This window comes from Coregonus lavaretus (assembly GCF_964263955.1).
Source record: "Coregonus lavaretus genome assembly, chromosome: 35".
NCBI classification, from domain to species: domain Eukaryota; kingdom Metazoa; phylum Chordata; class Actinopteri; order Salmoniformes; family Salmonidae; genus Coregonus; species Coregonus lavaretus.
The window spans coordinates 1,590,931-1,606,741 of record NC_140022.1 but is presented as its reverse complement, the minus strand read 5'-3'; the positions used below and the strand labels follow the sequence as shown (position 1 = coordinate 1,606,741).

Genomic DNA, 15,811 nt, shown 5'->3' with positions numbered 1-15,811 from the left:
CATGGCGATACCTTTTCAGGTGGGACGGCGTAGAGCTCAGGCATCAGGCGGATCCCGGGCTTCCCTCTGATCAGGACTTCTTCCAGAGCATCTCTGTACTCCTGCACCTGGAGCCAGGAACCAGGAAGGAACATGTTATACATACAGACACGTTGCCTGGGGTGGTCTAGCGGTCTGACAGATAGCTTGGTGACGTCACCCGCTCTGAGACCTAGAAGTAGTTGTTTCCTTTGCTCTGAATCGGCCACAGCTTTTGTGGAGTGACAGGTAACGATGCTTCATGGGTGACACATGTGGATGTGTTCAGAGGGTCCCAGGTTGGGGCAAGGAGAGAGACGGAACCAACACTGCTACACACACACCTGTACTAGGTCTCCACTGAAGATGCCGTCCAGAATGAGGTAGGTCCAGAACACTGGCCATTCACATTCTATATTCTCAAACAGCTTGAGCTCAGCTGGGTCATAGTGGAGACGGGACGGGTCCTGAGACAGACAGACAGACATGGAAATATTTATTATCTAAAAGAACAAGGCTAAACGCATCATCATGATGATGTGGAAAGTGATACTTTGTGGACAAATGAAAAAAATACCAAAAGATTTTAAGTGGATTTTTCCTTTAAGTTATACTGTTTTATCTGTAACCACGTTTCCATCACGACAGCGGTGATGGAAACAGGACGTTTCGGTGTAATTTTATTAATGCAGAGAGATCATTTGTTTGTTTGACATGGTGGGATCTTTTTGTGTCAGTAAAATTAATTATGCAGGAAATGGCAGTGGAAACGCTTTTATGCGCAAATATTGATATAATAACTATCATATCGAAGTAAACTTGGAGTCACGCGATGATATGTTGTGTGGTCCTCCCACTATGACTCGGGAAAGCATGCAGTTTATTAGGCTACAGATGAAATAATAAAGTTATGATGAACTTCACAGGGTGGTGAAAGATGCTCCTTTCCAATAAATATCAAGGGTCTTATTCTGGTGCCATGATGATCGATGCTTGGCTGCCATTTGACAAATAACAATATTTTCACTCTTATCCATAATAATATCATCATGTAGACTAGCCTACCCACACTCTATCTGCCAGCTGTTGGCTAGAGCGCAGATACAAGACCATTGGATGAAAATCTAGCTTATTTCACACAATAAGGAGAAAAACATAAAAACCTTTACAGTACCTCTCTTGGGCATCTGTATCCATCTCTGATGAAACGGCAGCAGCCATAGCGTCCCTGGGGGAGAGAATGTAGTCATTTAGAAACATCATTCTAGAGCACCATTAAGCCTAGCCCTGGACAAAAAGCACTTTTAAATGGAGGTTTCCCATGTACATCCTTTATAGTCCAGGACTAGGCTTCATCTGAGTCTGGGAATCAACTAGCCCCTAAAGTGTGTCTGTGGTCAAACCTAGACAGGCTCCTATCTACCTGTAGCTTGGAGATGATCTCACGGTGTCTGTGGTCAAACCTAGACAGGCTCCTATCTACCTGTATCTTGGAGATGATCTCACTGTGTCTGTGGTCAAACCTAGACAGGCTCCTATCTACCTGTAGCTTGGAGATGATCTCACTGTGTCTGTGGTCAAACCTAGACAGGCTCCTATCTACCTGTAGCTTGGAGATGATCTCACTGTGTCTGTGGTCAAACCTAGACAGGCTCCTATCTACCTGTATCTTGGAGATGATCTCACTGTGTCTGTGGTCCAGCCGTGACAGGCTCCTATCTACCTGTAGCTTGGAGATGATCTCAATGTGTCTGTGGTCCAGCCTAGACAGGCTCCTATCTACCTGTATCTTAGAGATGATCTCACTGTGTCTGTGGTCAAACCTAGACAGGCTCCTATCTACCTGTATCTTTGAGATGATCTCACTGTGTCTGTGGTCAAACCTAGACAGGCTCCTATCTACCTGTATCTTAGAGATGATCTCACTGTGTCTGTGGTCAAACCTAGACAGGCTCCTATCTACCTGTAGCTTGGAGATGATCTCAGTCTTAGTGATGGTGACCAGGTCTGTGTCCTCCACAGCGAAGGCAGGGAAGGAGATGATAGACAGGAGACCAGCATCGATCTCTTTAGAGGTGGAGGCTCGGGGCAGCATGGAGCACAGGATAGCCTGGGGAGGTCAAATAGAAAGTGGTCAGTTTCTGACAGATGGCATCATTCTGACACCACCGCGTTGCCAGGAACCATCAGTCGTGCTATCTGACGTAAGACAATGGTCAGTTTCATACAGATAATTTAAAGGTTGATATGACAACCTGCTTAAACCAGTCTGGACACTGCGCTCACCAGGCTTGAGAAGATTAAACCAGTCTGGACACTGCCCTCACCAGGCTTGAGAAGATTAAACCAGTCTGGACACTGCCCTCACCAGGCTTGAGAAGATTAAACCAGACTGGACACTGCCCTCACCAGGCTTGAGAAGATTAAACCAGTCTGGACACTGCCCTCACCAGGCTTGAGAAGATTAAACCAGACTGGACACTGCCCTCACCAGGCTTGAGAAGATTAAACCAGTCTGGACACTGCCCTCACCAGGCTTGAGAAGATTAAACCAGACTGGACACTGCCCTCACCAGGCTTGAGAAGATTAAACCAGACTGGACACTGCCCTCACCAGGCTTGAGAAGATTAAACCAGTCTGGACACTGCCCTCACCAGGCTTGAGAAGATTAAACCAGACTGGACACTGCCCTCACCAGGCTTGAGAAGATTAAACCAGACTGGACACTGCCCTCACCAGGCTTGAGAAGATTAAACCAGTCTGGACACTGCCCTCACCAGGCTTGAGAAGATTAAACCAGACTGGACACTGCCCTCACCAGGCTTGAGAAGATTAAACCAGACTGGACACTGCCCTCACCAGGCTTGAGAAGATTAAACCAGACTGGACACTGCCCTCACCAGGCTTGAGAAGATTAAACCAGACTGGACACTGCCCTCACCAGGCTTGAGAAGATTAAACCAGACTGGACACTGCCCTCACCAGGCTTGAGAAGATTAAACCAGACTGGACACTGCCCTCACCAGGCTTGAGAAGATTAAACCAGTCTGGACACTGCCCTCACCAGGCTTGAGAAGACAGGACATGTTTATCCCAGTACCTGGCAGTGCTCCACCTCGTCCGGCAAAACGTGAATGACAGATTTCGGTCCTCCGTGAGCCCCAAAGAGGTCCAGCTCGTCAATGGCCTCCAACGCGGCCTGAACATAAAACACAACCACAATATGTTGTTGTTTTATGAGTTTAGATATAGCAGCTGTGTTGCGATAAGAGGAACGTAATGAGTCTAGATATGGTAGTTAAGATAGGATTGGAGGCATGAAAGGGAACCATGTATTATCATTGCTACATATAGGACAAGTATTACATCTAAAGCTTCATTACCTTGGCCATTCCCACAGAGCTGGCGTTCAGTTCTGGGATCCCCTGGTTGGTCTTGTCCCCTCGTTCCCACATCCCATAATCCTGCACAGAGAGAGAGAGAGAGACACACAGAGTTACCATGACAACCAGGTTGAAAATCGTACTATTGAAGACCTTAAATTTTGAACCTAAATATAATTTTATTTGACCTAATCCGATTTATATTGTATATTCTATACATTATATTTACACAAATAGTAATCAGTAGTACGTATGCAGTGTGTTTTAACTCCTCACATCTGTTCAGAAATGGTGCTATTCTCAGAAACGCTGAGAGGGAGATTCCTCTGGACTATCTGCTTATTCTGGTTAGTGAAGTCACTAACCAAGACACATTCTCCTGGATGGGAAACTTCAGTTGTTGACCAGTTGAACCATTTATTTTTAAGTACCATGTCAGCTCTCTGTTGACATCATGTTAATGCCATATTTGGCTAAGTAGTTTTCACCTGTTAGTTTATAATTATCTGTTGTAGCTGACTACACAGACCTTTGACCTGTTGGCGCTTTTAAGCTAAAAATATGTTGATGCTTTTAGGGTTAAGTGCTGATGTTCCCATGTTGACCAATGAAATGTATTGGTAGTTCTTGTACCGACCAATCAGAAAGTTAATGGTGTGGGAGTTTACAATATACAGTATAATCCATGTAAAACGTCTGTTTGGTAAGGTGTTCATTGAAGCACAACCCTTCTGTAGTCTCCACTACCTCTACAGATATTCATATTTGATCTTCAGTATAGTATTGCTTCTCACTCCATTATGTTCAGACTTAGCTTATACTACTTGATGCTAAGTCGTATGCTAGTGAGGTTAGAAGAATAGAGCCTTGCTCAAACAGACCTTGAACACTACCTACCGCAACTTTATAAGCAGCCTCAATGTAGAAGACCAGGTTCTGGATAAAAGCCACTTCATCCAGGTTTGATACAAGACGAAGACCTGGAGACGACCAGACAGGGATAAAGAACGACGCCGGTTATACAGTCAAATGATTTCACAATGAGATGATCTGCCAGCCGCACACCACCCCCCTCCACACACACACACACCCTACCCCCCCCCCACCACACACACACCCTACATTTTACATTTTAGTCATTTAGCAGACGCTCTTATCCAGAGCGACTTACAGTTAGTGAGTGCATACATTTTTTCATACTACCCCCCCACCACACACACCCTCACAGTACGGTACCTGAGGCAGTCATCTGAGCCAAGATCAGTAGGTACAGAGAGGTGGCATCAACCTGCAGGTGTCCCCACTGATCGTCCCCCACCACGGTGGCACAGGTGGGGGTGTGGTACTTGGCGTGCAGGCAGTCCTTGGGGCTCTGGGTGTGTTTAAATTTCTCCACCTTGGTCACCTGTAGTCAGACACACACTGACATGTTCAGAGAGGCTATTCCACAGCCACACCAAGGCAGAAACACATGCAGAGATGCTCCCACAGTATAGGGCATTGTTGCCCTTATGACATGCACTAGTGATTGTGTTGTTACATGTAATTACACCAATAAATGAATCCATAGAGAGGTGAAGGTAGAAGGAAGTTGGCAGTAACCACGGTAACCTACCTGTCGCATCATACACTGGAGCAGCCCTTGCATCAGCTTGACAACACTCTGTAGAATAATAACAATATAGATATTTACCACACCTTACATGGATCAGTAACTCCTGCTTTCCCAAGTCTATCTATTCAGGACTCCAGGGAATGAAATGTGCCGATCTCTGCCTGTGGCCTACAACATAGATCATAGGACAACATGCATGGAAAACACTAACATATTTCTGTAAAGGAATGTCTTGTTTTGACACAGCGTGCCATGAGGTCGGGGCCATGCAGTCAAGGAATATTTAGACACCCTTTCCAGCACAGATCATCCAGTACAGCATGCTGTGAGGTGGGAGCCAGCTAGTCACCTGCTCCAGTTCGTAGGCCTTGGCCTTGTCCTCATCCCGGTCAGCGTTCTTCCTGTAGGCCATCCCCAGACCCCACACCGCCAGGATGCTGTAGACATTGTCACGCACCCAGGCATCTGGCAGCTGGACACTGCAGGGCAACAGGCCTGTCACTGGGTTCTGGAGATACACACACACAGGTTAGACAGGCAGACAGAGACACACAAACACAGATATATATATACAGCACCAGTCAAAGGTTTGGACACACCTACTCATTCCAGGGTTTTTATTTATTTTTACTATTTTCTACATTGTAGAATAATAGTGAAGACATCAGAACTATGAAATAACACATATAGAATAATTTAGTAACCCAAAAAGTGTTAAACAAAGCACCCCCACACCATAACACCTCCTCCGCCATGCTTTACAGTGGGAAATACACATGCATGATCATCTGTTCATCCACACCACATCTCACAAAGACACGGCAGTTGGAACCAAAAATCTCCAATTTGGACTCCAGACCAAAGGACAAATTACCACCGGTCTAATGTCCATTGCTCGTGTTTCTTGGCCCAAGCAAGTCTCTTCTTCTTATTGGTGTCCTTTAGTAGTGGTTTCTTTGCAGCAATTCGACCACGAATGCCTGATTCACGCAGTTTCCTCTGAACAGTTGATGTTGAGATGTGTCTGTTACTTGAACTCTGTGAAGCATTTATTTGGCCTGCAATTTCTGAGGCTGGTAACTGTAATTAACTTATCCTCTGCAGCAGAGGTAACTCTGGGTCTTCCATTCCTGTGGCGGTCCTCATGAGAGCCAGTTTCATCATAGCGCTTGATGGTTTTTGCGACTGCACTTGAAGAAACGTTCCAAGTTCTTGAAATGTTCCGTATTGACTGACCTTCATGTCTTAAAGTAATAATGGACTGTCGTTTCTCTTTGCTTATTTGAGCTGTTCTTGCCATAATATGGACTTGGTCTTTTACCAAATAGGGCTGTCTTCTGTATACCCCCCCTACCTTGTCACAACCCAACTGATTGGCTCAAACGCATTAAGAAGGAAAGAAATTCCACAAATTAACTTTTAAGAAGGCACACCTGTTAATTGAAATGCATTCCAGGTGACTACCTCATGAAGCTGGTTGAGAGAATGCCAAGAGTGTGCAAAGATGTCATCAAGGCAAAGAGTGGCTATTTGAAGAATCTCAAATATAAAATATATTTTGATTTGTTTAACACTTTTTTGGTTACTACATGATTCCATATGTGTTATTTCATAGTTTTGATGTCTTCACTATTATTCTACAACATAAAAAATTGAAGGAGTAGGTGTGTCCAAACTTTTGACTGGTAGTATATATATATATATATATATATATGAGCGAGAGAGAGAGGAAAGAGTGTGTACTGAACTCAAGTAGAGTAGATAAGACAAATACTTTCTATGTTCTCTCGCTATTTTAAGTTGACCTTTGTCCAAGCTTTTATTTATTTTAGGGAGGTCATGCCAGGACAGTTTGTGCATTTAAACAAATAATAGCTATTGACTCTTGGCTTTCTAAGGATAAGTAACGGACGTATAGCCTACTGTGGGGATTTTACTGCGGTATCAATATCATTAGACCTATTGTGCACGACTTCTTTCATTGCAAACGGCAACTGTATGAATGTTATTCGCATGACATAACGTGACATTATGTCTGGCAGTGGTACGTTACATAATGAAACATACCTGGTGACATAGAATAGTCTCATGAACGAGCCTGGCGAATCCATCGAGCTTCACACCTGAGTTACTGCGGCTCCGCATGCTGGCGTCTCTATCTGTCAATATCAAATTATGACAGACAGCTAGTTAGAGCAGGATTATTTCTAGTAGGGTACAGTAGTCGTGACTCCTGACTGCCTGTGAAGCATCTGCAATAGTAAAAGTACTGCAATATATGCTGTAATCAAATTACATTACTTTCTGCATAGAAAGTCACCTACCTTGAATCCATCAGTTATTGTGCAATGCATAAATATCGTTGTTGGCAGCTTTGCAGTAACGTTAGCAGCTAACAATTCCACGTTCATTCACCGCATTTCACAAAAATCCTAGTTGCTCCAGCGCAGTAGAGGCAGTGTCAGAATATTACCGAATACTTCACGTCGCGGAGGTGTTTTTAGCTCAACATCCACCATTCCTTCACATGTAACGTTAGACTACTGCCATTACTGCTCCTCTCGGTCTCTCAATTTGCCTCTCCTCTTCCTGATGTGGACAGAATGTCCGGTATACAGTTGCCATAAAGGGGGCGCTAGAGCAGCCAACATAGAGAAGATGAGTTGGTTATTACATCCCTAGATTTATGATTATATATTAATTATTGATAGAATCTGTGATTTTTAATTGAACATAACATATATCTAGATTTAAACCAACAAAGAATGGCAGATTTTGTGGGGGCTGTGCTTTCTCTTTTACTCATTTACTTTCTGTGGTCTTTGTATCACCTTGGCCTCATTCTGTTCAATCTAATATTTTCATATTTTCAGAATACTTTGATTGATGCCAGTGCGACCCCACCTTGACCATTTACATTCTGCGTGCATAGTAAACAAGGGACTGGGATAACGGAATTTTTAAGCCAATCAAAAATCCGGACAGTAGATGTGTCAACCAATCAAAATAGATCTAACTGCATCCCCCGCTGAACGGCTTGCCCACTTCACAGGGTGGGACTGCACATTTCTAAAGAATAGATTTGAATCAACAATTCATAGTGTATTTGAGTCAACAATCAAGCTAAAGGTAAGTTTTACCTCCTTATTTGTTTGGCTAGTCGTTGCAATTGCACATGTTGAAAGCAAAAGCGCACTGCGCTTCTGATATTGTCCACAAAAAGCCATTGAAAAAGTAGCTAGCTGGACATCCTTCCTGTGCATGTTAGCTGCTAGTGTTAGCTAGCCAAAGATTCTTCCCCAGTCCACCTCTGAGCTAGCTTTACACTCCAATGTCCTGGATATACTGAGGGCCATAAGCTAGCTAACTAATGTACTGAGGGCCATAAGCTAGCTAACTAATGTACTGAGAGCAAAAACAACAACTAGGCTAGCTAGTTATATGACTAGGAAATTGTATTTGTTTTGATAGGCAAATCCTCAGTTGGCTAGATAGTTAGACAGAAAAGCCCATATGAGGTCTTGACTATGGAGAAGACCTTTAACTAGCTATGGAAGCCAACTAGCATTATGTTTTGCTACTTTACCTCCTTGCTCCAACATACACCCTCACCCTGCCTCTGTATTGATGACTTTACTAAACAGACTGGGTTCAAGTCTCCTGTGGGCCTTAAAACAGAATCATCCCAATGAGCTAAAGCCCACCAAACCACCCGTACTACACTTGTATTGATCCTTGTCTCCTCTCATATCTCCTCTCCCCATCCCACTCTCCTGTCCTCTCCTCTGTCCTTCTTTCATTCTCCGTCTCTCTCCTCCTCTCCTGTCCTCCTCTCATTCTCCGTTTCTCTCCTGTCCTCTCCTCTGTCCTTCTCTCATTCTCCGTCTCTCTCCTCCTCTCCTGTCCTCTCCTCTGTCCTTCTCATCTCCGTCTTTCTCCTCTCATTCTCCCTTTCCTCTGTCCTCATCTCTTCTCCTCCCTCCCACCAGATGCAGTTCATGCTGCTGTTCAGTCGGCAGGGGAAGCTGCGGCTGCAGAAGTGGTATGTTCCCCTGTCAGACAAGGAGAGGAAGAAGATCTCCAGGGACCTGGTCCAGACCATTCTAGCCCGCAAGCCCAAGATGTGCTCCTTCCTGGAATGGAGGGACCTCAAGATCGTCTACAAGAGGTCAGAGACAGACAGGGTTAATGGGGGGAAATGTGGACTCCATCTGAAAGGGTTGAGGTCAATTAAGGAAGGGAATTTCACAATCTTTGTTAAAGGTTTCACTTCCTGAAATTGCCGTATTTGAAAACTAAATTGATCTCAAACTCTACTCGCTAATGTCTCAAACCACTATACTACAATTATGCCAAGCTTCAGAAGTTTGTTTTTCAATAACACTTTCCTGCTAGGGAGGTACCCTTACTGTAACGGTTTTGTTTTCAGTCAGGGTGCCATTTTGTTACTGCACTCAAACTTCTCAGAATGGTGAAGGCCGTCTGATGCTACAAAATGATATGTTTGTCAGAATGTGGCCCAAGGCTAGTGCCTTTGTTGTTTATCCCTGTATTATCCTGTCTTCCAGACACGCCAGCCTGTATTTCTACTGTTTATCCCTGTATTATCCTGTCTTCCAGATACGCCAGCCTGTATTTCTGTTGTTTATCCCTGTATTATCCTGTCTTCCAGATACGCCATTCTGTATTTCTGCTGTTTATCCCTGTATTATCCTGTCTTCCAGACACGCCAGCCTGTATTTCTGCTGTTTATCCCTGTATTATCCTGTCTTCCAGATACGCCAGCCTGTATTTCTGCTGTGCAGTGGAGGACCAAGACAATGAGCTCATCACACTGGAGATCATCCACAGATACGTAGAGCTGCTGGATAAGTACTTTGGCAGTGTGAGTTTTCATATTTCCCACTGCTGCTGTTCTCTGTGGTCCTGTTGGTGTTCATGAAAGTGGCCATATTGTTCTCTCTGTGGTCCTGTTGGTGTTCATGACAGTGGCCATATTGTTCTCTCTGTGGTCCTGTTTGTGTTCATGACAGTGGCCATATTGTTCTCTCTGTGGTCCTGTTGGTGTTCATGAAAGTGGCCATATTGTTCTCTCAGTGGTCCTGTTTGTGTTCATGACAGTGGCCATATTGTTCTCTCTGTGGTCCTGTTTGTGTTCATGACAGTGGCCATATTGTTCTCTCTGTGGTCCTGTTTGTGTTCATGACAGTGGCCATATTGTTCTCTCTGTGGTCCTGTTTGTGTTCATGACAGTGGCCATATTGTTCTCTCTGTGGTCCTGTTTGTGTTCATGACAGTGGCCATATTATGTTAAAGCACCATTGCTTACCGCCTATCCAAATGATCAGATCTGTAAGACAGGGTCTGGGTGTTCCCTGTGTCTAATGGAGCTGTTCAAATGGATTTACCATTTGGAATAAATACATTGTAAATGAGCTCTCACATTAAAAACAGTAAGAAAACATAGCCAAGGACAAGTACTTACAATGAGTTCCCTCTTGGTGTCTAATGTGTCTGTCTCCGTCTCAGGTGTGTGAGCTGGACATCATCTTTAACTTTGAGAAGGCCTACTTCATCCTGGATGAGTTCTTGCTGGGAGGAGAGGCTCAGGAGACCTCCAAGAAGAACGTACTGAAGGCTATAGAGCAGGCCGACCTGCTGCAGGAGGTAAGCCTCCCCACTGACCCTTAACCTCTGACCCCAACACTAACCCTGACCTCCAAGAAGAACGTCCTGAAGGCTATAGAGCAGGCCGACCTGCTGCAGGAGGTAAGACTCCCCACTGACCCTTAACCTCTGACCCCAACACTAACCCTGACCTCCAAGAAGAACGTCCTGAAGGCTATAGAGCAGGCCGACCTGCTGCAGGAGGTAAGACTCCCCACTGACCCTTAACCTCTGACCCCAACACTAACCCTGACCTCCAAGAAGAACGTCCTGAAGGCTATAGAGCAGGCCGACCTGCTGCAGGAGGTAAGACTCCCCACTGACCCTTAACCTCTGACCCCAACACTAACCCTGACCTCCAAGAAGAACGTCCTGAAGGCTATAGAGCAGGCCGACCTGCTGCAGGAGGTAAGACTCCCATCAGGGGGATCTGCTCTGTTCCTGACATCTCTGGGCTATGCCCTGGATGAGTTGGTGTTATGACATCTCTGGGCTATGCCCTGGATGAGTTGGTGTTATGACGTCTCTGGGCTATGCCCTGGATGAGTTGGTATTATGACGTCTCTGGGCTATGCCCTGGATGAGTTGGTGTTATGACGTCTCTGGGCTATGCCCTGGATGAGTTGGTGTTATGACGTCTCTGGGCTATGCCCTGGATGAGTTGGTGTCACGACGTCTCTGGGCTATGCCCTGGATGAGTTGGTGTCACGACATCTCTGGGCTATGCCCTGGATGAGTTGGTGTCACGACATCTCTGGGCTATGCCCTGGATGAGTTGGTGTCACGACATCTCTGGGCTATGCCCTGGATGAGTTGGTGTCACGACGTCTCTGGGCTATGCCCTGGATGAGTTGGTGTCACGACATCTCTGGGCTATGCCCTGGATGAGTTGGTGTCACGACATCTCTGGGCTATGCCCTGGATGAGTTGGTGTCACGACATCTCTGGGCTATGCCCTGGATGAGTTGGTGTCATGTTCTTTTTATCCATCTCTCTGACTCCTAGATGTAATTCTTGAATTGTTGAGATGATTTGCGTTAAAAGTGTTATTGTCTATAGTACTACTGTATTCAGTCTAATGTTATTCGTCTGGCAGCCTGTCGGTTGCATTGGTATTCCAGGCACTCCCACTGCCTGAGGCCACAGCCATATGACTGAACTATGGGAACCTCCCCAGGGTTGGCTGTCTGAGCTCTCACTGCCTCTATTCATAAAGAGGGCTTCACTCACTATTCAGTTCTCATTCATGACTACCTTTAAGCATGAAACACTGGAGAATCAGACTGCCGATAGGTACGTATCACAGTAGACGGCCGTTCCTTCTCTTGCTAGAACAAAAGACGTGCCGACCTAGTAGCGATGAACCTGCTGTTTCTACTTTTTTTTTTTTTTCTTCTAGAGCAAGTCTTTATATATTTTACGTCTAGCCAAGGAGTGTTTGCTTGAAGAAGGATTATTTTTGTTAGGTTTGATCATGTGCACTAGTTTATACAAGGCTTGGCTGACAACGTCACGAAAAGGCTTCAATGGGGCAGAAGTCTGTGTTGTTGTGATTCTGGATGGTCAGATTGCAGCTTCTGGTCATTGTTGCTAGCCATGTGGAAAAGAGTAGGTGGCTCATTTCGACTACTTTAATATTGTTCTATCAACAGACCTCGGTGCTTATTATCGGATGTATTAGGTTACAAAACCCGACTTTTTTATATATAATGTTAATGATATGTTCGAGAAAGACCCCACTGAACGATTCAGAACATGAAGAGTCATATTTGTCTTGGTAAAATTTATTTTATAGCATAAGGAAGTGAAATGCAATCACCAAAGCTCGTTTTCACCCACTTTGGGCAGAGTGGGTGGACATCCTATGTATTTGAGTGACAACAAGTGCTCATTTTGCAAATGTATTTATGTTTTCAATAAACATTGGAGAAGAAATATAGTTTACATGTTGTCAACAATCTAATCAAAAGAAAACCATCATGCTCTAACAGAAGCTTGGCTGGTGCATAAAACCTGCGAATTCAGACAAAGAACAATGTAAGCCAACCACGTCTCTGCTAAACAACAAACCCATCTCGTAGTTAGCGTTAGCTTGCTGAGCCCGGCGGTCACACACACATCATATGAAACGAATGAGGTGGTAAATGCAACACAATGCACACAACACTAAATGCTTTACCAAGCTATCTATCTGGCCACTGTCGCTGGTAACATTATAATTAAATCACAATGGATTCGATTCCATGAAGCAGCTGCCTGTAGCTGGCTGCTGAGAGTCACTTTACCTAGCTAGCACAACAGCTAGGTAGCTAGCGAATCATGCTAACCATTTAGCTGACGTTAGCCAGCTAGCTAAAAGTCTATATATGGGCTGTATGCGATTATAGCGAGTAAAAAAAAAAAAAACTAATATTGCTAGTCATCTAGCTGTGGCCATCTGGCTAGTGTCAACAAGGGCTTTCTACAACAATAGCAACGTTAGTGCAGCTAGCTAACGTTGACTAAACTTGACCATAAAGCAACACACACGGACATCCATTGCCAAACAATGATACTGCCACCTTCTGGTTTGGAGTATTTTAACGTGGCTGACGACTTCAAGGTCTTTGCTGTGTGACAACCCTGTTCAGAGGTGCTAAGTACTGTCGGCAGGCGAACGGTTGACAATCCTACCATGTGTCTGAGCTATTATTGATGAAAGACCTTTATTAATAGACCAATTTGAAGCCACAACTAATCAGTCTGGATTGGACATTTGGTGCCTTTCCTTTATTGCTAATTTAGACCACAGGAGGTTAGTGGCACCTAAATTGGGGAGGACGGGCTCGTGGTAGTGGCTGGAGCGGAATGGTATCAAACACATGGTCTGATGCCCTTCCATTTGCAGCCAATATAATGAGCCGTCCTCACCTCCACTGATTTAGACCAACTGCTCTAGCGTCAGTTGTATTGAAAAAGTGCTTTTCTCTCCTTTCTGTGCTTCACCTCCTGCTAGGATGCCAAAGTAAGTGTTACTGTTACATTTACCAAGGGGTGCAACTTTCACTGGGGACAAGGGGGACATCCCCCCCTCCCCCCACACACATTCTGAAATTGCATTTTTGTCCCCCCCCGTTTTATCATTGGAATGTGATACAAATCAAGGCAACAGTGTGCTTTAGGACCATGCGGACGCCTCCGAGAGGTCGGGTAGGCTGTTTGGAGTGTTTATCCGACAAAAAAAATACAAATTAATAATACTTATGTCCCCCTCACTTCTAAAACCAAAGTTGCACCCCTGCATTTACCTGATATGCATTGTTTAATAGTAGCGTTGGAGCAGTTACTCAAGTCATTGCATTTAGGCTACATGCTCTTGCTTAGTCTCCACAAAGACCTTTTTCTTGTATGCACTCCACTCCATACACCAATTAAACTCTGGTCCATCTTTAGAGACTGACTGCAGTGCCTTATCCATCTCAACTTATCCTCTTTTCTGTTACCTTAGGAAGCTGAAGCCCCACGGAGTGTCCTGGAGGAGATCGGCCTGACATAAACTCCCGCCCTCCATCACTGCCCCAACCATCTCCCTCTCTTTACTCTCTCTCTTCACAGGGCCCACACATCTTTCTTTCTCTATCTCTCCTTTAATGTGTAGTGGTGTTGTCTTGTACTAAAACTCTATGATGTTGCTAATATTACTTGTGCCAACTGTCTGTTCCGTTTTTGTACCATGCCTCGTCTACACCCGCTGTCACCTTTTGAAACCCCTATGGTATATGTAGCCAGTAGCCACAAACTACACCAATAATAACATATCTCACCCACCTTCCTTAAGTCAGTGTTTTGTTGTACATGTCCATGATGGCCACTTTAACTTCAGTCTAGACAATGGAAAACAATTCAAAGTATATCATAAAGAGTAAGATAAACCCCATTTTACTTTAATGGGATTTTCACAAGTAAAGTAAGCAAAGCGATGTCAGTATTTGTAAGAAGTGTTACAGTTAAAAGTATTCACAATGTCAGTATTTTTAAAGAAGTGTTACAGTTAAAAGTGTTCATTCTTTCATTGTTTGACCAAAGAACACTGTGTTATAATCATTCTATAGTTTTGAAGATAAATGGTGTTTAGGGAAAAATATGCGCTCTCTCTCAGGGTTGGGGTCAATTCCATTCCATTTCAATTCAGAAAGTAAAATTGACCATTTCAATTTTTACTCACTGAAAAGCATGGAAGGACATTTGCATTGGAATATCAGTGTATTCCTGAATTGAAATGGAATTGACCCCAGCCTTGTTCTGTGTAGCCCGAGTCCCAGATCTTTGTGCTGTCTTGCTACGTCCTATGTCGTTCCATATGTTCAGTTGGAAAGACTGCACAAACACAACTGGGACTCAGCCCACTCTGCATGCTTTACAAAGGCAAGGGAAGACTAACACCAGTGGAAATGAACAAGAAGGGATTCTGTTACTAATCAAACTTCTATTCATCACACAATGCTTTAACTGTCAATGAAAATGCATTTAGGGAACTTGTTTCGTAGCCTGGTTCTGAACTGAATTGTTCTGTTCATTAAGTGAAAAGATCTTCAAACTGACCTATTCAGTTTGGATTCAGCCAGGCTACTTGTTATGAGGAAGGTTGTGACAATTGAAGCACAAATCATGAGGTACTCCCACTACATCACTGCCTGTGCTTAGTGCACACAGACATGACCAGTTGTTATTGAACTGTTTACAAAAAACATTGGTTAAGGAAGCCTAAACCTATTGCAATTTCCTGTCTACCGTACATCAGACTGCTCAGGCAATCCTTTACCAATGACTAGAATGGTGTCCTGTTAGGACATTTAATGTTCTCTGTATCTGTCAGCTTGTACTGTATTTGCTCTTTAACTGTGGTTACATCCAAAATGGCACCCTATTCCCTACATAGTGCACTACTTTTGGCCAGAGCCTATGAAGAAGTGCACTATATAGGGAATAGGGCGCCATGTCTTGCTCCTGTGTACCTTATGAATCATCTCATAGTATTGCATTTTTATTTTTTATTTTTAACACAGCCAACATTGTTACTACTTTAATTCTCTCAAACACCGCAAATCATTAACAATAAATGTCTCTGGCTTATCAGAAAGGTTGTTT

General features: G+C 44.2%; 2 protein-coding genes across 2 annotated transcripts in view; one reads left to right on the top strand and one right to left on the bottom strand.

Annotated features, from left to right (window-relative positions):
• LOC311109818 (phosphorylase b kinase regulatory subunit alpha, liver isoform-like) overlaps positions 1 to 7,599 on the bottom strand; it is a 30,529-nt gene extending 22,930 nt beyond the window's left edge. The window contains exons 1-12 of the mRNA XM_084152815.1: positions 7,342 to 7,599; positions 7,085 to 7,176; positions 5,367 to 5,525; positions 5,018 to 5,065; positions 4,639 to 4,807; positions 4,300 to 4,382; positions 3,403 to 3,483; positions 3,120 to 3,218; positions 1,982 to 2,128; positions 1,193 to 1,246; positions 363 to 485; positions 12 to 107 (exon numbers count right to left, since the gene is read on the bottom strand). Coding sequence (XP_084008941.1) covers positions 12 to 107; positions 363 to 485; positions 1,193 to 1,246; positions 1,982 to 2,128; positions 3,120 to 3,218; positions 3,403 to 3,483; positions 4,300 to 4,382; positions 4,639 to 4,807; positions 5,018 to 5,065; positions 5,367 to 5,525; positions 7,085 to 7,162 — 1,137 coding nt within the window. The 5' untranslated portion in view covers positions 7,163 to 7,176; positions 7,342 to 7,599. The remainder of the gene's footprint in view (positions 1 to 11; positions 108 to 362; positions 486 to 1,192; positions 1,247 to 1,981; positions 2,129 to 3,119; positions 3,219 to 3,402; positions 3,484 to 4,299; positions 4,383 to 4,638; positions 4,808 to 5,017; positions 5,066 to 5,366; positions 5,526 to 7,084; positions 7,177 to 7,341) is intronic.
• Positions 7,600 to 8,059: 460 nt separating this feature from the next.
• LOC311109817 (AP-1 complex subunit sigma-2) lies at positions 8,060 to 15,807 on the top strand. The gene is made up of 5 exons (XM_084152814.1): positions 8,060 to 8,146; positions 9,007 to 9,185; positions 9,794 to 9,902; positions 10,547 to 10,684; positions 14,172 to 15,807. The coding sequence occupies exons 2-5, from the start codon at positions 9,007 to 9,009 to the stop codon at positions 14,217 to 14,219; spliced, it is 474 nt and encodes a 157-aa protein (XP_084008940.1). The 5' UTR covers positions 8,060 to 8,146; the 3' UTR covers positions 14,220 to 15,807.
• The last annotated feature ends 4 nt before the right edge of the window (positions 15,808 to 15,811 follow it).